We start from the raw sequence: 21,854 nt of genomic DNA, 5'->3' as shown, positions 1-21,854 counted from the left end.
ATATTGCATTAAGATGCAATATACTCGTCCACTAAGATGCAAGATGAAATCGATGACTTCTGATGAGCTCTACAGACACATCTTTGCTGCGTGCAGCTCCCATATTAGAGACTATMATRTATCCAGTCAAACCTTTCCTGCATAAACACTGAAAACATTGAATCCACAAAAACTTTGAGTGGTGAAATCTGTTAAACCCAGTTCGTCTTTCTGTTCCAGGAAGCGTAARGAGGAAGAGGAGGAGCTGGAGAGGATCCTGCAGCTGTCTCTCACGGAGAAGTGATGCTGCAGCTGGAGCCGGACGGGTCCACACTTAATTTATTCCGTTTTAATTTTTAAATCCCAAGACATTAATTTATTATTGCAGATATTTTWTTTGTTTTTGTCACATGAAGGCTGCTAACATGCACAGACTGAAAGGAACTGATGTAGGAAATGCGAAATGGGTCACTTTGAATAAAATACTGTACACTTTAAGCGAAGGAGACGACAAAAAGGGAGCTTCTTTTTTTTTATTGAATATTTTTCACAGTCTTGCTGTTTTTGAGTGATGAATGATCCTTAAGCTTATATGATCCACTACACTGACAAAAAAACAAAACAGCAAAACATAATGGAAAAATAAAACAACCTTCTAAGCATTTATGTTGGATTACTCCTAAGTGTGGAAAAATAAAAATAAAGATAATCTTGGATTATTACTGTCTTSAACTTGCATTAAAATATTTTACATGTTTACATCATTATGTTATATATTTTTTTTACATTGGACATGGTTACAATAACAAAAAAACATTTAGCCAAAACTGAAAGTTTACCAGCTTTCTAAACAGAAAATCTGCCGATGTTCACAATAAGATGGTTTTGGCAAATTATTGTCACGTGAAAATGTCTCTTTTCTCYCTCTCTTTTATGGTAGTGTCAACAGTGAGTTGTGAAACAAAATAACATTTTATATAACTGCATTGGGAGAAATCGCCAAATGAGGATATAAAATAATGCAGCTAATATCAAACCTAACRGTAGTAGGCTACTGCTAGCAGGCTAGTAGCCAACTAACGGTGATGATCTAACAGTAGGCTAGGAATTGTATAAATATGTATATATATATATGGTGAAGGAAAGAGCACCAGGCAGGTTCTGTCAGATGTGATTGTAGAAAGAGAAAGTGTAGCGGAGGGGGAGATTCTCTCTGGGTTCGCTAGGATTTGTTGAAGTTGGGGTCGCCCGTGTTCTGGTCGCGGTTCGTAGCTCATTCCACCACCGTGGAACGACACAGAAGAGTCTGGATAGTCTTGAGCTCGGCGAAGGTACTGCTAGCCGACAATCCCTTCATGACATAATGGAACCATTTCAGAAAATACTTTTTACCATAAAGCTACAAAAGTATGGAGGCCTGGTGGTGCAAAACACAATAAGTTTAAAAATGTACATTCCTTAAACCTTAGATTGAGATTTTTTAAAGTAACTTTTTTGTTATTTCAGACTTCTACAGTTAGCTTGTCAGTTTTCTAGTCATTTTGACACAAGAAGGTTTTTCTTAATGAAACGGCATCATATTCAGACAAAGTACAACAAAGAAGTTGAATATTAACACATGCTTCTGAAACAAACATTTTCTTCCTCTGACTCGTGCAAAACCTTCTGATCACAATAAAACATWAATGCAGTCTTTCTCAGTTTTGTGTGAAGTTAAAGTTTCTATCAAAAAACCTCAGAAGCACCAACTTTATTTTTTTAGCAAATATTGTTACTCCTTCACTGGTTTTCTGACTGATCTGTGGATTACAGGTGTGATTTAGAGATATCTATAGTGTTTGACCAAACTTCCCTAACTTGAAAAAAAAATTGTAATTAACTGAGAACTCAAATATTTTTGATTTAACTTTTGTGCACGTTAAATATCCCCATAAAAAAATGGATTGTGGTGGCAGAACTCAGTAAAACATGTAATCTTTGAGCCACATATTAGGCAGGCAGTAAAAGTTCATGGCATGGGGACGTTGGTTGTCCACTGGACCTTTGATTTGAATTTTTCACCTTCTTCATTCTCGTAGGTGGAGTCTTCGTCCTTTCCACTTTCCACGTAGAGGTTTCCTCTTCTCTTCTGCAAAATTGCCTCAAGCTCACCAGCCACCTGAGCTGATTAAGTACCAGAAAAAAGCGTTACTCGAGATCAATTTCATCGATTAACATGCATTCGGTTGTTTAGTTATGATGTCAAATAAACTCATCTTTTATAGAAGAAGCATAATTTCACACAGAACATTTCAGAAAAACTACCTCACATTTGAGCATATACCCATCAGCGGATAATTTTCTATATTCAGAAATACAATCAGAAGTTGGACATTTATTTTTTATCTATTTCCCAAGGTTGGAGCATGACCAACCTTTTTCTTTTCTATTTGTGCAATCTCATTGTTGCTTGTTTCTGTCCTATCGTCTCTCTGTTTATCCAGTAGGTGTTCTACAGGGTTTGGTCTGGGGACAGATATGACCATGGAGGAATGTTCTGAATCACGTTAAAGAATCCAATGAACACATATTTTCAGTTTTCTCAAAGTCCACCAGATTTTATTTTAAGGTCTACTGATGCGATACCCCCTAACAAGAGAAACAGGCCCACAGCATCAAGTTCCACCATCGTACTTGACCGTGGGCATGATGCTCCTGAATTTCTCATCAAAGAAGCTGTATTGGTTTGTAGTTAAAAAGGTCTGTCTGGATCTTACCTAACAAAAACATACAGCTTCAATTAAAATCCCAGTTCAGCAAACTCCCCATGTTTGGACAACTGGATGGACAGAGAAGGTTCAACCAGTTGCTATGCAGATATTTTCCAATGGTTGTTACGGCACACAATTCTCCAATAGTGACTTGTTTTATTTACCTCTAACTGTCCTAATTCTTTAAATGAAATCATTTCCACCAATGAAAAAAAAAGAAATCTGTTTTAGATTTTGAACACATTTTTACTCAGGATCCAAGTAAATTTGTCTGAGTGTGTATTTACCTTTCTTTTTCATATGATCGTCCATGTCGGGATCTTCCGGTAACACGTATTCTCCCTCGTCAGGCTTGGGAACGGGAGGAAGACGCTTGTCTTTGGCCTGGAATCGCTGCATGGGGGCCACCTGAGCTTTGGGGACTACAGGTGGAGGCGTGTTGACACATTTTGGGGGAGGAGCCATTACTGTCAAACAAAAGCAGACGTTAATCTGTGTCAGTGTGAACTCATTCGCTTCTCAAAGGAGTGCTAATCCTCACCAATCCGAGTATCGTAGGGTTGAGCTACAATGTAGGGACGCAGGCGGTACTCTGTCTTCTCCAGGAAGTACTTCAGTACATCGTTCAGCGAGCGGACTGTCATCTGCAGAGTAAACATTAGGGAAGAATTAGTTATGAAATGTATGAATTTTTATGTTTTTATAGGTGTACTTATCATGAAATGTCAGAAAAACATATTCCAGACTAAGATTCAACTGTCACAGCAAAGTAACTACATAAACACGGCTATATTTTTTTCCCTTGGATTTCCCTGAAATAAATAAAAACAAATAAAACATGATTAAAAAAAATCAGCATAACGCAATCAACTATGAATCTGTTGATGTATAACGTTCATAACATTAACTCCTATGTAACACAATAATTTGAATGTGCTCAGTCACCCTTCATTTCCTAATTTTGTCCTTACATGGAACCAGATCTTATTTTAATTTATTAATCAGGCCTTGATGTCTTTATTTCAGACATTTAGAAATTTCTCATTTCTGTTCAGTAGTGTTTGTTTAGTTGTTCCCCTCTGACCCTTTTAATTTTCAGGCACCCTGAATTCAAGAGATGTACCAGATATTAGTTTACACATGAGACAAGTCACAAGAAGTCCTTTTTCATCCACCATCATTAGATCATTTGTTAATTGGAGCCTGTGTCAAATATGCAGTTTGTTTACATTTTGTCAGTCAAACATGCACAGAGCTTGAAAGACAGAATAGTTGTTTTTTAGCCCTATTTAGTTAAAACCTTGTTAAAGGCATTTTTCACAGTATGGCGCCATTACAATTTTTGATCCCATTTAGAAAATCTAAAAAACAATTGGTCAACATCACAAGATAGGAAGCAAAATGAAAAGAAATGGGAGCTTATTATTATTATTATTAATAATATTATTATTGAAATGACTATGAATATGAAACCACTGAGCATCATTTGTGTCTCACAATTGAGACAGAAATATGAGGCAGAATTGTAGGAGAAACAGATTTGGCTTCTTCGTGTCGTCACGTCAATGCAGCGTTTGATGTCGGTTGATCTTTAGCTTCTGATGTAACCAACAAGGAAATCCTGGAGTCATTTTTATTTAATTGGACGTGAATCATTTACATTGTTGCACAATTGGTTAAAGCAAGTGGTGCGACTTCACTGTATATCCACTGTATGTCCATTAAATATTATGACCACCTTATGACATCTGGCCTTTCATTCACAGCCTGAGTTACATAACAGCTTAATACACAGTTCCTTCTAACATACATGAAACTGGCATATTATATATGAGAAATCACCAACGCCAGTTTTTTTTTAGGCTCTTTAATTAAAATCCGTCAAAAGGTTTTTTGACAAACCAACATAATTATTTGCTGTCGTCATGTTTGATACTCTGCCTAAATTATTTCAAACCATTAAACGTCAGTAAGGCAGAATGTCTGAACACTTTTGACTCCACATGGATGGATGCTAAGGTGGAAAACTGCCTTTTCCTTTAGCAAACAATAAATTCAATGAGATATTTATGCTTCATGTCACCATTTTCTTTCAGATTGTCACTATGTTCAGATTGTGGATTGTGAGGAGAACTGTTCAACCATAAAAACAAATACTTTAGACTTACTGGAGTCTCGAGTTCGATCACAAAGCCGGCGCTCGTGGAGGTCACCCTGTAGTTCTTCAGGACATGCCCTCTGCAACACAGTGGACATCAAGACAGTTACTCTGAATGCAGATTAACGTTGTTTCTATCATTGGTCTAACTGGCTGAAATGTTTGGTTTCCCTTCTTTGTCAAAGTAGGATTATAAAAACAAACTTTAACAGCCAGCTGGTTTATTTCGAAGTTCTGCGGGGGGAATCAGAGCTGCTGAGTGAGATTAGGGTGAAGTTTGAGTAAACCTGTCTGTCTTCTGTCTGAGCGTCAGGGCGTAGTTCTTGGGCAGGGTGGACGGGCGGAGGATGATGTTTCCGTTTTCCGGGTTCTCACTGAGCAGCTTTTCAGCCTCGTGTCGGGTCACATCGAAGAAACAACTGCAGGGAGCAAAGAAAGCAAACGAACACAATCAACATCTGCTATAAGTTTCTAAAGCAAATAATTTTGTTTTTCTCAATAAAATATTTTAAAAAGAGCTGTGAATAGAGCTGAAATGTTAGAATTTCTTTTGTCTAAGTAGTTTAATTTTCTCTGAAGGTCATGGTCTCATTTACACAAGTGAAACAAACTTGTAAATTTTTTTATTGATTCTTAAGTTTTATGAGTTGTGAGATCTGAGTCTTACAGGAAGTAAGGCTATGAGAAAGCAGGTATTTACTGAAGGTAGAGAGGCTACCCAGGCTAAAACTGCTTGAAATAACCTGTAGATATTATCAGACATTATTGTCCGGGATAGTTGTCACGTTGTTTGGAGATGCAGACAAACATAATGTGTTAGAAGCTCCTCAGTTTAACTCACGCAGGCATGTCAGGAGTATCTTTAGTCTGCAGGAAGCCCGGTCGGGGTGGAAGAGCAGGGCGCTCCAGCTGGGGGTTTCTTTTCTTTTCTAGAGTCAGCATCTCCTCCAGCTTAATTTTCTGACCAGGCAGCATCTGAAGGTCTGAGGGAATCTCTTTCTGCAATAAAATACAGATTACTGTTTACAACACACAACSTAGGTCAACATAAAAATTGCATGCAGGCTTTACTTAAAATATTAACATGAACTGAAACGGTAGGTAGAATATTTAGGACGTTTTACATATTAAACCCAMCACTTTCTCCATTTTGGAGGGATGTTTTCTTCTTATTAGCACTTTGAGGCAAACGATGAACCSGTAATATTCATGTGCTATTTTCTTTTAATAACTGACTTGTGAGTCATTCTATGGAGATTCACTGTAATCTGAAGGACAAACKTTCGACGTATGCTGCAGAAACACATTGTTTATTCAACATTTTATTACACACTGATTAGCAAGAAAACCTGAAAGACGTACCGTAGCTCAGCCGTAACTTTACAAATCAGCCACAACTAATGTATATTTTCTACAAGCAGAGATGATGGAAATGTTTTSCAAGCTGTRATACCATGGAAGCAGGAGGACGATAGAAAAATAACGTCTTTTATCAAATTCCCATCAATTCTTTCTGCTAATGTGAAAGTTAGCACTAGCTTAGTTCTAAATTTTGCTAGTTGAGTTTTACCACAAGGAAGCAATTTTAACAGATAAATATTGTATTAATGCTTTTAACATTTTTTGAACATATTTAATTTTATATTAATTTACACTGAATTTTTTTTTTTTTTTAAAAACCCACTAAAATTTAAAATCTCATTTAGAAATGTGCAATGTTCAAGACGACAGCAGCTCATATTTTATTTTTCATATGTKTTGCTAATGTTTCAAAGTTGAGTAGTTGCCATCTCTAGCTGAACTGACTGTCTACATGCAGTTGCTTATCTTAAAATTAGATGATGGAGTTTGGGAAGACAAATAAATGTAACTTTATCTAATGACACAGAGCACTTGACCTACTTTGAAAAAGTAATTTTCCTATGAACAYTAAATAAAACAGGAGTTTTCAAGCTTGCGAGCCTCATGTTCATCCTGAGTTTGTTTCTGTTTTCCAGATTTTTAACTTACATTAACCAGAGTCATAATGAAGCCTCTCCATTCCTCTCCTGTGTCAGCATTATCCATCTGCAGAGTCAGAGAAAACAACACAAGTGTTGGTAAGATGAGACCAATTGCTTTTCTTCAACAAATACGGCACGTGAGCTTTATGTGAAATAAATAATAAACATATGGAAAGCACCTCAAGCCCACTGTTACGTATGGTGGGAGGTCTGTGATGAGGTGGGCCCGTTTCTCTTCCATAGTTACATAAATTCATTGAAATTACATTTCAGCCCCTCAGTGCTAAATCCTAGTTAAACTTTTTAGTATCTAATTGGTGTGTATTCAAATCAACCAGCTGCTAAAACCAAGCGAATGAYATTTTTGTGATAAATGCTGAGTGGGTTTGAAGTTTTACAAACCTTTAGCTGCACCTCCTCCAGGGGCAAGCTTAGGGTGAAAATGGTTGGCACTTTTTTTTTATAAGGAGACTCCATGTCCATGGACTTTACCAGCCCCAGGTCCAGCCTTTCTGAATACTGACAAACAAACAGAAAGTCCATTGGCGGTTTAATAGATGAAATATCAACAGACCTGTACTTCCTTATTGCCCCTCTAATGAGTTTCTTTGGAATCAGACTTTGGGGTCTTGCACATGAAAAATACTTTCAATTAAATTTGACCGCATTGTTTYATGAAAGACAAACTTTTAACTGTGTCCTTACTGTGTCTTGTGTATCACTGTTGTACAGAAACAGTGTTGTTCCTCTGAGCTCTCCGTAGAAGTTCCTGAAATCCTGAAAGTCATAAATGTAATTTTGAGTTGCTGCTGTGGACGAAACGTTAACCTTTGCACAGAACCGCAATCCAATAAACTCAGCCTCGTCTTTATGGTAGGTTAAAGTGCAATAAATTTCCTTTAATCTCCGGTAAAGTAATTGAGATTGTCAATTTACCTTTATGTGAAAACCATACAGTTTTAAGTGAGTTTTTTTTTAGACTCATCATTCAAAGAATGTGCATCTATCAATAGGCATCGATCCTCTTCATAAATTATTAGTTTAAAATAGCCTCCCACAAAATAAAGCAATCACAGTCTGACCTTGGCAACAAGATCAGGTTTCTAAAAAAATTGGCTACAAAGAGAATCAACCAAAAAAATATTCTCATGAATACCTCCAGTGTCGACAGTTTCTGTGTTTAAATCTCCGGTTTCAAACTTTAAATTGCAGTGTAGGTTATTTTACCTTCTCTTTGAGGTTTTTCTTCAGCAGGTTTCCACAGTGGTACAGAGGCAAAGCTGTGATCGTCTCCCTCCTCCTGTGGACAACTCTCGGGTGCGGCCTGCCCTCCATCAGATCTCCGAGTTTCTTCTCCTTGCTTAGTTCGCCTCAACGCTCGTGAGCCTTTGAGCTGAGAACTGAGCTCCTCTGTGTTTTTGTGCGAGCTGAGATGCACTGATTTACTGCCTGAGATTACCACTGCTCTATAAATCCACTATCAGAACTTTTCTCGCGCAGCCTCAGAGCTGCTCTGGCTCTGAACCGGGAAATGCTGCACTGATTTACGAAGAAGGAAGTAGTTAGTTGAAAAAAAAAAAAAAAAAACGCCAAAGAATTATCAGCATTTGTACTTTGGCCCTGGCATAACTCATGATAATTTGCTTTTCATTCTCATGTGCAGTAAAATGTGTTGGCATTAGTTCACGCACATACACAAGGGCTTTTTTTCAAGGCAAAACTCTAAAAATGTAGGACGGATTAATCATTAGCAATAAAAGTGAGTAGATAAACAGCTCAACTTTTAGTCTCAGTTTAGACTCTCTTTCACACAAGAAAGCTCACACTGTCTTGTGCTCYCATTTCATACCTGAACCCTATAAGGTGAGACTTTGTAATGCAAAGAAAAAAAAGCTCTGAATTCATGCCAATAAAAAAATCCTCCACTGGGTTTAAGTATTCTGGATTTATTGCAGCCGATGCTCAAGAGTGACAACTACAGCAGTAACATGTCAGATAAAAAGTATTGTAATGTCCGCAAGATAGGTTAGTCAAACAGCTGCATTGTACAGTGCACGTGAAAATAAAATGTTACACCGCGTTTCAAAATATTGTTGTTGTTGTTGTTGTTGTTGTTTTTAAAGATTCTCTGAATGGATTAGATTTATATTGATAAATGTTGTCCATGTCTCCTCTAAGGATGTTAATCTTTTTACATTATTTTCTAATTCTAGGTTTTAATGTTTCACAAAAAAATGTTTCTTTGAACCTACTTAAAAAAAAATTGTTACAGTTAATCTTATTAGTTTTGCTCAAACTGTAATTTTTAATTTAATTTATAGCTTGAGCAAAACTAATACAATTAGCGGTAACAATTTAGAGTATTTTTTTTAAAAGTTGGCTCAAAGAAACATTTTTTTTCAGTGTGTGTTGTTGCAGTTTCAAGCTACTCCAAAGCCACTTGGTAGAGCATAAACAGCTTTTTACTGCTCAGGTCATATTAAAGCATGTCTCCCTCTAGATAAGGTATTTCAGTGTCATATAAAGATCCAAAGTAAATCAACTCCTGATGTAGATAAATGTCTTTAAAACATCATACCTGATTTGTTTCAAGCAGCCAACATTTTCTGCAGCCCCATTTTTTCATACAATCTGTTGCAGAGCAGAGGAAAACATAAAATAAATCTAAAGGTTGCTTTGTCTTGCTTAGTTTTGGTCCAGGAAGCACTGAGTGAACAGGCCTCTGATGTCCTGAGGGATTCATGTCATTCATATCTGAAACCCCAACACCATTTAGTGCCTTATACATTAAATATAACATTTACATTTCTGATTTAGTTGGAAAAAAATATAGCCAGTGCAGCAGTTTTAAAACTTGTGTGACATGAGAATTTATTTCTGATGTTCAGGGCGCTGATGGCTGCATATCGGATGAGCAGGCAGAGACTGGTGTAACTTACAGAAAGTAAAGGATCACAGGAGTCTTTTGCATCATATTCAGACAGAAAACTCTCATTCTGGAAATGTAATCAGAATAGTACCTAGGTAGTAGACCTTCAGTTAAAATCCATGACAACACCTGCGTTTCCTGATCTACAAACTGTATTTCTAAGTCTAGTAGAGAGTTGATTTCTAACCTTGGAATATTTTTTAGACCAAAAATAATGACTTCTATGTTTTCTGCCATTAGTTGAAGAAAATTCACATTAACTCATATTGTGGATTCTGCCTGTTATTGCAAAGAACTGCGGTGATGTGGTGACAAAAAATGTGTGTAATCAGCTCACACAGAGCATGAGATGTTGTAATAGAAGATCATCTAGGCCGGTGAAGTAGATGTTAAATTAAAGTGGCCTGAGAATGGATCCACACCGTGGAACCCCACAATGTGATCTGGGTTCGCTCAGGTATAATGGTGCCAACAAACAACACTGCATCAGGTAAAAACGGTTTGACTGCAGTGTAGTGGTGGGATTTAAAGTTTGGTTCTTTTCGTAATAGCAAACACAATCAGAGGCACAAAAAAGCCTTATTTCACATGTGAAATAAGCCTTTCATTTTGTTTCCCCACAACAAATTCAGCAGAAACACAATGAGAAGTGGGTGTATTGATTTACAGCAGCAGCAGGATTTAAACTTCAGCTTCTTGGTGTCACTGTTGTCAAGACGGGGAAATATGAGGCTCGATCTAAGTTTAACCTGAGGTGAAAGTGCTTAATGATTAACTGATGTTAAATACCAGGTTAAATGTCTGAAAGACTCAGGGTGACGTCTAACCAATAAAAATGTGTCTCGGCTGAAGAATTTATGTTGGCAGAGCAAATATTTTTAACATCTGTAATATGGTACTTTAAAGTAAATGAAAAACATTTGCCTTCACTTTGGACCAAAAGAAATTCCTGGATTTATTACTTGAATCTAATTAAAAGACTCAGCTTGTCCCACAAAGTAATTTATTAGTGTTGTATAAACATGGTCTTGTTTTGTACTGTTATTAATTTATTAACTCAGATATAAGCGAGAAACCCGTGGAACAGAGAATGATGATGCAAACACTGCCCTCTAGAGACTAAGTATAGACATAGCAGGACAAAAACTTCTAGTCCACATTTTTTTTTCTTTAGTTTACCTTTCTTTTTCTTCTTCTGGTATGGCTGTAAGTATTTAGAATTGGCCCCCATTTTATGCCCTCTAAACCGAAGACATCTTTACGTTTCTTAAAAAGGAATGTTTTCTTCCATTTTGCAATTTCCTGACCTGTAAGTTATTTCTTGACTGAGTCGCTGTTGCTCTTTATGATCAGGATGCCTAAAAGACATCAATAAAATACTTTAAGCTGATGTAGACATATGCAGGCGGAGAGATATCACATTTCTCCGATTTTTGCTTCTCTTCTGACTCCTTGTTGAATCAAAAACTGAATTCATAAATTCTTCTGACATAAGGTTCTGGAAAACGAAGCTCCACTAAAAAAAGATAGCTCCGTATGTTTTCACTGTCAGACTACAGGTCTGCTGGTGGCTCTTTAAGATGCTAGAAATAAAACCAATGTCGTTTTTGACCTGGAGACATCATGTTAACTTTTTTAAACTTTCTATTTTGTCAAATCCTAGAGTGGCTTCATTCTGAATAGCTGTGCTGAAACACATTTAGGGTCTTCATAGACCACTTTTCCACCAAATTTACTTTTTTTTCTACTTTCTGATTTTCAAATTTTTTCAATTAGGGGAAAAAAATCTATGTATATAAAATAGTTTATCTATATAGTATGAGAATGCCCTCTTGTTAGAATTACTGTAATGCAACATAACAGAGACAAAGTCAATGGGACATTTTTGAGAAATGTTAAGGTAAAAAGTGAAAAGGCAGCTYATTCATTGCTCAATCACAACACAAATGCATTGCAGAAACAAACAGAATCAATCTGAAATTCGGTCAGTATCTGCTTTATTTATAAATGAATTTGATTGTTGGTCGGTGTATGTCTTCACACAAAAACGCTCTGAGCTGCTCTGGTGTTTTTTCACCCTGCTGGTCCCTTCAGCAGCTCTCATCTTCCTAGATTCCTCATCCATGAGAGCAGGCGAGGGAATTGGACACAAAGGACAGAAAGCAGTCAGTGTTGTCCATCATGGGGCCTCTAATGATGTTGCTTTACAGCCACTGACTGAGCAGAAAATGACCGCAGGGACAGGCCACARCACTCTGAACTGATCACAGCAACCTTGCTGTTCCCATCCTCCAAATTATGTAAACAAACAACAACATAAGAGGAGGGTGTTTTTAGTTTCATTTTAATATGCTTTCTCTGATTTTAGACATCTGTCCTTGGGTGAAATGAAGACCGAAGGCGAAAGATCCCCCGGGCACCATGTCAGATCAGTGCAGACTAACCTAGCGGATCTGAATCATGGTCAGCTGGCGGCTGATGGCGAAATGGTGAGCTGAGGTCAGACCTGCTCCAGAGACAGAGCTGGGTGTGGTGCCCACCGCAGGACTCGTTCGCTCCTGGAAAACAGAACAGCTTCAGCGTATAGGTTTGCTTTTATCTCCATTTCCACCTCCATTTGTTCTAATTAGAAGAATGAAAAACAGCCCACATGAATGGCTGTATTCGTATAGMTAACTATGCTTATTTGTCTCCGAAGCCGCCTGTTCTAATTCTCTCTGTGATGGAAAGGGAGGCAGGGAGGAGGATGGAGACCTGGGGAGACGAAGTGGACCTCCTGCTGCTTGCAGTGTCTCCGTCTGACTTATATTAACATAAAGCACAAAGTCTTACGCATCYGTCTTCTGTGTGGTCTCCAGTTAAAAGCCATTTTAACAAATGCTGTGTGTATTCATAGCTTATTCAAATGTTTATTCTTATTAAGTGCTTATTTTCTACTTTGTGACCTTTATCTCTGACAATTTCAATTAAAAACTTAAACTGCGTTTAAACATTTTGAATGACTTTAATGCGTGGACAGAAAAATAATACAGACTGCAGGCAGGAAATGAATGCACAGGCAAAGGTAATGAAAAATATCACACAAAAATGTGAAAACTGTTTTTCTCCCAGCAGTTACACATTTAGAGTGATTGCCATGTAAGTGAACTGTTTCTACAAAGATTATGTGAAAAGCAGAAAAGCAACAGTTCATAGAATGAAAAGATGTAAATTAATATTTAGGATAAAATTAACCTTAACCAAGAAAAAGCTTTGTTCTTTCTTTTTTTCCATCTTTATTTTTTGAAAAGACATTAATTTAGTATTTCTTATGAAATATATCCTAAATAGACAGGCTTATCTGATCATACGGACATAACATYGTATGCACACTCTGCTTACTGAAACTGATTTTGATACATTTAAAATAATTTAAATCATGACAGGTTTATTTGGACAAAATGAACACACCACAACAATTATCACACCTCAAACTTATATATATATAAAAAAAAACACCAAGTATTTTACTGACAAAAAACAATCTTTCATCTATTGGATTGCTTGAAATTAATAGGTATGTAAAATACCAGTTGTCATGCACATAAACCACTTATTTTTTTGTCCATTATATGTGATAAATATTATAGGCATGCAAAGAAATCTATGAAATATTAATTTAAAAGGATAAAATTAAAGATTACAGAATGTCCTTGTCAAAACCCACATGTTTGCCAAAACAAAGATCATTTCACAACAAAAATAATGTTGAATCTTTGAGTAATATTTAAGTAGTTTAACAAAAATGTCAGTTTCACTTAAATTTGCTCATTGTATTACGGACACTTGCTGTTTGAACATATAATGATTCTCACCTTCGTTCTGTTTGTTGAATTTTCTGAGTCCCAGAATCCCTCCGATTGAAAACCTGGACTCAGAGGGACAGTCTGTCCCCATGGAAACAGATGATGCTGCCAATACAGAGACGCAAACATCACTGAGAGGAAGACTGGGCATACAGAAGTATAATAGAGAGACACTCACCATCTTCACAAGGCTTCGCCTGAACTTTCCTCCTGATGATCCTGCAAACACCAAAACAATCAACACTTGTTTTCCAGATYTTTGCTGTCAAGCAGAAACACCGAAACACACCAGGACACCGTTACCTGTTGATTGAGCTGATGCTGGGAACGTTGCTTGGGTCACACACTTGCTCCAGCACMAGCTTGTCMCGGATCTCCCAGGCAAACATCGTGGGACTGTTGTGTTTCAGCTGCAGGATCTTCTGCACYACTGTGGGGGTTGCCACCTTGGGCTTGGAGCCACCTATCAGCCCCGGTCTGATGCTTCCTGTCTCGTTGTACCTGGCATGTTTAAGAGTCGTGTGTGGCAAGRAAAGGTTGACACTTACTCACAGAAGGATAAACAGGCAGTCCRTTGGCTGYCAACTTTTACTTTGTGTAGTTTCCATTTTYATGGTTGGGATGAAATTRRCATTATCTATCAAACCCTACATGCCACAACATTTGGTTCTGCATATCAAGKTTTTTTTGTTGWGTTAAGTTTARTCAAACGACTACTCTTTTTTCTATGCCAAATWAAAAATTGTGGAAAGCAATTATGACAAAAARCTACAATCTTTTTAWTAAGCTTCTAATAATTGTTATTTTGCATGTGCATTGTATGCAGCGAGTTTCAGGATTTTTGCTTTTGGTCAAACGCCCTGATTAAAATAGACAGACCGAAAGACAAACAGACACGATGACTCAATAAAAGCATTAAAAGAATCCACGAGCTTTTAAACATTTGTTTTTGAAAKATTTTATGATGTCATAACTTCCTGATTCCATATTGGGACACAWATGAATTACCATATGGCTGAACCCATTTTAAACTGCGGGTATACCTGGTCAATATTTTGCTGACGCAGCCATGACTGACGCGCAGACGGCGCGAGATCTCGCAGGGGCGCACCCCGTGCTGCGCGAGCTCCACGATCCGGTGTCTGACCTCGTGCGGTAACGGCCGCCCGTTGATGAAGACTCCGCCGAGCTGGTTTACCCCGCCGAGCCCTGAGTGTCGGAGCAGAACGAGAAGACCCATTTCCAGGACTTCAGACAGCCTCTGTGGAAAGGATGCAAGGTTCCGATACTTACTGTGCGCAACTGTGAACGGAACCAGTCCAAAACTTACTTCCATCACAGAAACGTCAAAGAACCACGACCTGCTAAACTTGTCGTGGTTCAACCTCCAAGGTTCAGATAAGACACAGAAACTTGAGCAAAAATAAATAAATAAATAAATAAATTACATCCTCCAGCTCTGTATCCAAAGTTTGGCGATGAACCTTCAAACAAACGGAGAAATTGAAAATAAAGTATAAACTTAAAACTTTAAATGCAGACTACCTCTCTACGGTATACTTTCAGCACCTGATCAGTGAACAGCGGTGAAAGCCTCTGAGCGCACAGGCGGGGCTGAGGCGCCTATGGTTTCGTCGAGCGCATTTATACGCAAAGAAGGGTGCAGACAGGACAAATTGTAAAAAATGTTGAGCATTTCTCTTTAGCCCTAAGCGAACACTCGTTTTTAAAAGTATATCTGGATTTTAAAAGGAAGTTCTAAATGTTCAACTTGATATTGTCGACGTCGTTCAATTTTTCCTTTTTTTAAAATATTATAAAGATTTAACCCAGCAGTGAGCTCTTTCAGCAATGCTTAGAGAAAGAATTTCGATGTAATCTATCTATTATTATGCATCAGTTTGAAATCTATCTATTATTATGCATCAGTTTGAACAAAAAGGGGGATTTTAAAGAATGAAAAAATATTAAGCGTTAAGAACATAATTTCATTCTTTATCTCTTTGGTTTCAAAGAACTAGATTTCTTGATCTTTTAACTTGTAATTCATCGTTAGTTCTTCAGGCTTTCTAAAGATTTTATTTCTTCTGACTTTGACTGCTTCAATTTCACACCCAGTCTTTGTACCTGGCTAGTATAGATTTCTTGACTGAAAAAAACAAACAAAAACTTTTTGACTTTTGTAAAAACAGCAGAAATGTGACAGAAAATAACATTATATCCTCATCATCCAAAGATAGTTGTGGAAGCATCATACTCTGAGGATGCTGCTTATCAGCAAGGGCAGGTCAGAGTTGTATSTACAGTACATACAGATACATACAGCCCAATCCTACAAAAAGAGAGAAGAGACTGAGACTGACATTCACCGTCAGGAGAATTAAATGATCCAGCTTGATACATATTGATGTGTTAAAATGGACTAGTCAAAGTCCACACATAAGTCCATTTAAGAACGTGTGGCATTAGTCATAAAGTGTGGATACCCTTTTCCTTCACTTTAGAGTTACTTGCCAATTTGTTTTGCTCTATCATCAAAATTATRAATAAAATACATTAAGTTTGTGCTGTAATATCACAAGAAAGAAAAAGGACAAAGGAAAAAAAAATCCAAAAGTGTTATGAATATGTTTTATATTTAAAATAGAACAGAATAACTAATTTCATAAAGCCCGCAGGACTGTAAAGTATAATTTCCTCAATAAATKYAAMAATTATTCTAATGTCTACAAACAATGTCTACACAGTAGACATTAGAAGTATACAATAAGTTGGTTTACAATAGGGGTCGACTATCTTTAWGATTTAAAAAGCCATTTTCCCTCAGTCCAGCTAAGTAAAACAGATATAAAGTTGAAAAATGTACATGTTTTAATAAAGACAATTTGGATTTGATAAGTATGTCATAGGTCATTTTTAAAGACCTTTATTTTATTTTTGTTGCCAGGTTTCAAATTAAAGAAAGAATATACAACTTTTGCAAAAAAAAAAAAAAAAAGAAAAAAAGTAGATACATACATCTCTTCTCTTCTGTTGATATTTGTGGAAAACGATGCATATTTTACTTTCTGTTGTGAAGATTCAATGCAATTATTGCATCAAAAAAACTGAAAAGCTGCTAAAACCAGAATTAAATTTTATTTTATTATGTCTATTTTTTTTTTTAAAACAGACAGTCAAAGTTATGCGGAAGCAGTACGGAAGGTTCAAAGAGCAGCAGGTTGCAGACCTTTCTGGCTTAGATAAGATGTAATGTAATTTCTCCATTAATTCATTTCCCCGGAAAAGAAAAGTGACGTAACTCCGGGTTTATTTTTGGCTGTCCAACTTTTTCCGGAAACGCCGGTTAAGTAATTCAAATCATAACCACATGTACACAAACCTGCTTAGTGGGAACTACATTTGTCTCTGCTTYGTGGAAGAAATGCGTTTTGAGTTGACAGAGGTAATCGCTACCGAGATGCAGTGAAATAAATTAGTGTACTACACAAAAGCGCCTTTGTTTTGACATCGTATTAGCCGTGTTTGTAATGTAGCTTTCTTGCTAGGTGCYAGTGTACTGCTGCCTTGCCTTAGCGCGTTTCCGATATGTTAGAAACATTTACAGAACGTCCTTTAAAGTATTTTAAAAACTAAACCAAGTTTTAAAACAACTTGATCCAATGTAATTTCCGTTGAGGGTAAGAATTAAGAAGTAGTTGTGTAACGCGTTATTGTCCCGCGCTGCTTACATGCAATACACGAATTCACCATTGAGCGGCGCTGCGTAGCCTGCCTAAGATTGTACTATGAACTCTGTCAATGAAAATGAAGTATCGGATGGTAAAGGRAATATCAAAGACCGCCTTTTCTTCATTGAGGACTCCATCACTTCAGAGAGTGGAGAAGAGACGTGTTCTGGTTACATGAAACATGAGAAACGAGCCAAGCTGTTTTCACAGCTCAGCAGAGACGGYTCTCCTCCGCTGCTCCTTGCTTTCTCCATCACCTCTGGACAGACTCAGCAGGACRCCAGCAGTGTCTCCAGTGCTGGTTCACAGGAGCAGCTGGAAGAGGACAGCGATCAGCCTATTGAGGAGTGGATGATCCTGGATGGAGAGGAGCARGCGGAGGACCCAAGCATCCAGCTCAACCTCGGCTGCTGGGAAAGCTCTGAGGAGGATGTTGAAGATGAAGGTTAGAGATCMTCTTTGCCGACATTATTTATCTTACTTCTAATCACAGTAGATCAAGTGCAAAAATATTTTTGTCTAATATTAATTAAAAAAAAGACAAAATAGCTAAATGGATTGCACACTTCCCCTTATTAATATGCTTTAATATAAACTTATGATTTTTGAGATCTAGATCCATTTCTTCACACCTGAATCAAATGGCTGAATAACTCATAAAAAGCTATTCATTTACTTCAGGTGTGGTCTAAGTCATTTCACTGYAGTCCAGGGTGTGTGTTTGGGTTGTTGTCGTGCTGAAGAGGAAACTGCTGCAGCCTCTGTCAGGTTTTCTTATAGGATTGCAGATTTGTGGAGGGCACAAATTATTTCCCTTTCAGCCGATACTCTCACCTGAGCTGAGGATCTCTGCAGCTCTTCCAGAGTAACTACAGGCTCTTTGTCTGCTTCTCTCATTAATGCTCGTCTTATCAAAGTAGCTCATAAATGTAGTTTTACAAAATCAATGTAGTTTGGTATTAAAGACTTGAATTGTGTAATTAATTGTTTACATTCAATAAAATCTCAGGCATCTTTTTATACTTGGTATTTTCTGCCATCTACTGTTTATGTGAAGGCAGTATTATAGAGTTACACAAAATGTTGGGCCCCTAAAAGGACGGCAATATTTGGATGTTTAATCCAGTAAAGATTTACTAGACTACTGATGCTGATACAGCATCAAATACACTTAATCACTTGTTGCCAGTTGTGTCCCTATCACAGAATTCACCAGCATTATTGCATATTTTCCTTGTATTGTGCAGCCCTAGTGGCCACTCCACTAACAGGTAACAGTAACATTTTGAGGTCATTCTCTCCATCCAGGTATGACAGACAAGGAAGTGAAATCAGGAGGGGATTCCTGGGCTGTCTCAGACAAAGACAAGGTAATCTTTATTATCTAGATTTCAAACACTAAGCTTGTGAATCAGAAAATGTTCAGTGAAAACATRTTGTAGGAACTCAGAAATAGTTATTTGCTGTACACTATTTGGATCTTTCMATATGTCCAGTATGGAGGCACTCGGTCTCTGGGCAGTCGCTATTTCACGGCTGGCCGCTCATCCATCTGTAACATCTGCAACAGGATGGGACACGTCGCCAGAAGTTGCTACTTTCACAAGGTACAAMTTGAGACCCCTGTGTTTGTTGACAACATCATGTCATCAATCAAAAACAGATAAAAAAACATCTTGTTCTCCTCAGCAGAAAAGTCCCACTTGTGTCCTTTGTGGCGTCCAGGGCCACGTCCAAAGAGACTGCCCGAGYCGACCCTGTTCCACTTGTGGACTGCCTTCGCATGCCCTCAACCCCTGCAGAGTGCCTCCAGTGTGGAAGCAGCACTGCCAGCGCTGCGGCGTGACCGGCCACATGTTTCATGTGAGTTCATCTGTCAACTCCCATTAGAAATTYCTTGGATTGTTTTGATTAAAGTGTGTTTAGTGTTGAAGAAATTCTTGAAACTTAATTCTATAATCTTGTGAGGATGTCTGTATTTTAGCCCAGTTTTTATAAAGTGTTGCTCTGTTTCTGCATCTCTTCTTCTGTGAAACTACCGTGTTTATCTGGATGTTGCTCATAGGGAAATTCTTATTCTTTGTTTGTTGTGTTTTTTTTTCTCGTTTTTCAGGCCTGCCCAGATACATGGCGACAATACCACCTGACTGTAAGAGGAAGTTTTATTTTATTCCTAATGAATCTGCAGCATTGCACAACTACAGTATCAAGACATGGCCGTCCACCTAGACACACAGGCTGGACAAGGAGATAATTAGTCAAAGAGGCAGCCAGGAATCCGGTGGTAACTCTGGAGGAGCTGCAGAGGTCCAAAGCTCAGGGAGTAGAATCTGCCTGCAGAACTTACTATTAGCTGTGCACTCCACAAATATGGCCTCAGTGGAAGAGAGGCAAGAAGAAAGCCATCAGGAGTTCAGCTTACAGTTTGGCGTTAGCCATGTTAGAGATACAGACTGTTTCCTGGTCAGATATGATCAAAATACAACTTCCATGCAAATCCTTATGCAAACACACCAAGCCCACAGTTAATCATGATAGTGGAACAATATTGCAGCAGGGGGAGAAAAACTGGCCGGGGTTTATTGAGAGATGATTACAGCTGTTTAAAGGATAGATTCTGATTGGTTTATTTGTCACGTGCAGAGTCAACACAAGTCAACAATAAAATTAAATTCTTTGAATGAAAACAATCGTTCAACTCACCATCAAATCAAGAAGTACTCGCATGCAATACAAGTAAAGTAAGAAGTGTGCAAGAGTGACCTTAAAATTCAGAACTAAATCCAAAATCAGTGTTTGCAGACACTTTCCATTCAGTTTTGCAAGCAAGACTGGGTATATTTTTCTGTCTCCAAAGCTAGACGTATCTTTAAAGACTTGCAGCTACAGCTCTACTACAGGTGGCTCTACAAAGTATTGACTCAGGAAGCATGCCTCACTTTTCACTTTTTCAAAAGAAACTTGAAAATCATAAAACATTTTTCCTTCACTTTACAGTTACTACTTTACATTGATTTAGCACAAAAACTCACAAAGTTTGTGTTTATAGTGTGATAAGTTACGGAAAAGTACATGTGGTCTCAATATTTTACATGTCAGTAACAGAGGTGACAATAAAGGCAGAAGAAAAACTAAGGAAAATATGTTTTTTAATGTACTCTGTAGCAATTGAAGTGTGGATTTGTCAATGCATTTTAATCTAATGCCTAGCAAAACATAAAAGGTCAATTTCATTTTTTTCTAGGTCAAGTTAGGGGTTCCTTTCAGACCCAGAAACGCCTGCAGCCTCAAACATAAGAGTCACCATGCTCATTGCTACAACTGCTCAAAAAGGGGACATTATGGTCATGTAAGTAGATGACTTTCACCATTTCAAGATGCCCTCTTCCTATATTTTGTCCTTTTTCTCTCACTCATTTGGATGGTTGTCTTTTTTGACATCAGGAGTGCACAAAGAGGAGGATGATCAGTGGCACTTTTCCCTCACTGCCTTATGTTTGTTATTATGACACTCTGGATGACATTCTGCAGCAGAACGCTCCGACGCTCACACCAGCCAAAGGTGACTAAAAGTTGCTTTTAAATAATTATTCCACAAAAAAAAAATCTACATTTAGAACAATGTGTTTCAGCTGTACTAATTGTACAAAAGGTTTTTAAAATTGTGTAATTTGACATGTGCTTTCAGACCTTGTGAGTGCTGGACCCCTAACTCCTTCACAGCAGGAATGTTGCAAAGATTCGCCATTGATGCAGGGAAGAAGCAGGACAAAGCTGGAGCCTGGCGCTCATTCTGGGAGGAGGAAGACCTGGCCCGAAAGGCGCAGAGAGAGGCGTGAAGTGAAGCGACTGAGGAGGGAGGCCCAGGCTAAGCGGGAAGGAGGATTTCTGGGGAGGCATTTTTGCACCATTGATGATGCAGTTTGCCCCACTGACCCCTATAGACCCGTCCTGCGCAGTCATGGAGAGTCCAAAACCTCTCAGGAGAGCAAAAAGAGAGAGGAGAAAGCTGGGAAGAAGAGCAGGAAGAGCAGAGAGGCAGAGAAGTGGAGAAAAAGAAGGGGGATAAAACGCGGGGATTTGTATCCACACGGTGACATTGACATTGGAAGTGAAAACCTTCTGTCTCCAAAGCAGAGAGTACGTCACCGAAGGAGATGAAAAGTGATGTAAAATTTTGACCTTTTAGTGGCATTAAATGTTCTGTTCAATTTATTTATAATATGTATTTAATAACGCATAAAATACATTAATAAAAAATTAATTGAATCAAGTGTGGAAGTAGCTTAAGCCTTTTTTCGGTTTTGTGAAAGTTTATACTCGTTTTTAAATTTTTAAAGAACAATTAATGTTATAAATATTAAAGCCTTGCAAGTGGATTCAATTCATGTGAAAAGTCTCTTTATATTTATTATACATAAAATGTTTTTTCTGATTTGCTATGGTTGTTTTCTTCCTT

General features: G+C 37.8%; 4 protein-coding genes across 8 annotated transcripts in view; 2 read left to right on the top strand and 2 right to left on the bottom strand.

Moving 5' to 3' along the window:
• Positions 1-698, top strand: part of ankrd13d (ankyrin repeat domain 13 family, member D) — a 28,444-nt gene extending 27,746 nt beyond the window's left edge. The window contains exon 16 of the mRNA XM_008420336.2: positions 220-698. Within this exon, the coding sequence (XP_008418558.1) occupies positions 220-283 (64 nt within the window). The 3' untranslated portion in view covers positions 284-698. The remainder of the gene's footprint in view (positions 1-219) is intronic.
• LOC103471376 (signal-transducing adaptor protein 1) lies at positions 391-8,432 on the bottom strand. Of its 2 annotated transcripts, XM_008420335.2 has the most exons (11): positions 8,118-8,432; positions 7,596-7,667; positions 7,293-7,409; positions 6,898-6,954; positions 5,729-5,886; positions 5,175-5,306; positions 4,898-4,967; positions 3,271-3,373; positions 3,017-3,196; positions 2,041-2,142; positions 391-1,330 (listed from the first exon to the last, which is right to left on the bottom strand). In XM_008420335.2, the coding sequence occupies exons 1-11, from the start codon at positions 8,223-8,225 to the stop codon at positions 1,317-1,319; spliced, it is 1,113 nt and encodes a 370-aa protein (XP_008418557.1). In that variant the 5' UTR covers positions 8,226-8,432; the 3' UTR covers positions 391-1,316. The 2 variants fall into 2 exon arrangements, with proteins under 2 accessions (XP_008418557.1, XP_008418556.1); XM_008420334.2 differs by having other exon boundaries at positions 391-2,142.
• A 3,805-nt stretch (positions 8,433-12,237) lies between these two features.
• Positions 12,238-15,043, bottom strand: LOC103471746 (paired box protein Pax-5-like). Its single transcript, XM_008420928.2, has 6 exons — positions 14,958-15,043; positions 14,708-14,873; positions 13,968-14,165; positions 13,843-13,883; positions 13,674-13,769; positions 12,238-12,377 (listed from the first exon to the last, which is right to left on the bottom strand). Exons 1-6 carry the CDS (start codon positions 14,998-15,000, stop codon positions 12,259-12,261), a joined length of 663 nt encoding a protein of 220 aa, XP_008419150.1. The 5' UTR covers positions 15,001-15,043; the 3' UTR covers positions 12,238-12,258.
• A 1,880-nt stretch (positions 15,044-16,923) lies between these two features.
• Positions 16,924-21,835, top strand: LOC103471380 (zinc finger CCHC domain-containing protein 7-like). 4 transcript variants are annotated; one of them, XM_008420342.2, is made up of 9 exons: positions 16,924-17,109; positions 17,606-17,840; positions 18,704-18,765; positions 18,892-19,002; positions 19,085-19,258; positions 19,509-19,544; positions 20,640-20,744; positions 20,840-20,957; positions 21,084-21,835. In XM_008420342.2, exons 1-9 carry the CDS (start codon positions 17,035-17,037, stop codon positions 21,554-21,556), a joined length of 1,389 nt encoding a protein of 462 aa, XP_008418564.1. In that variant the 5' UTR covers positions 16,924-17,034; the 3' UTR covers positions 21,557-21,835. The 4 variants fall into 4 exon arrangements, with proteins under 4 accessions (XP_008418564.1, XP_008418563.1, XP_008418562.1 ...); XM_008420341.2 differs by having other exon boundaries at positions 16,997-17,840; positions 19,121-19,258; XM_008420340.2 differs by having other exon boundaries at positions 16,997-17,840; positions 19,088-19,258.
• Positions 21,836-21,854: the final 19 nt, after the last annotated feature.

The sequence above is a fragment of the Poecilia reticulata genome, linkage group LG10 (assembly GCF_000633615.1).
Source record: "Poecilia reticulata strain Guanapo linkage group LG10, Guppy_female_1.0+MT, whole genome shotgun sequence".
In the NCBI taxonomy this organism is placed as follows: Eukaryota; Metazoa; Chordata; class Actinopteri; order Cyprinodontiformes; family Poeciliidae; genus Poecilia; species Poecilia reticulata.
Note: the sequence above shows the minus strand (reverse complement) of the source record. Positions and strands in the feature narration are given on the sequence as shown.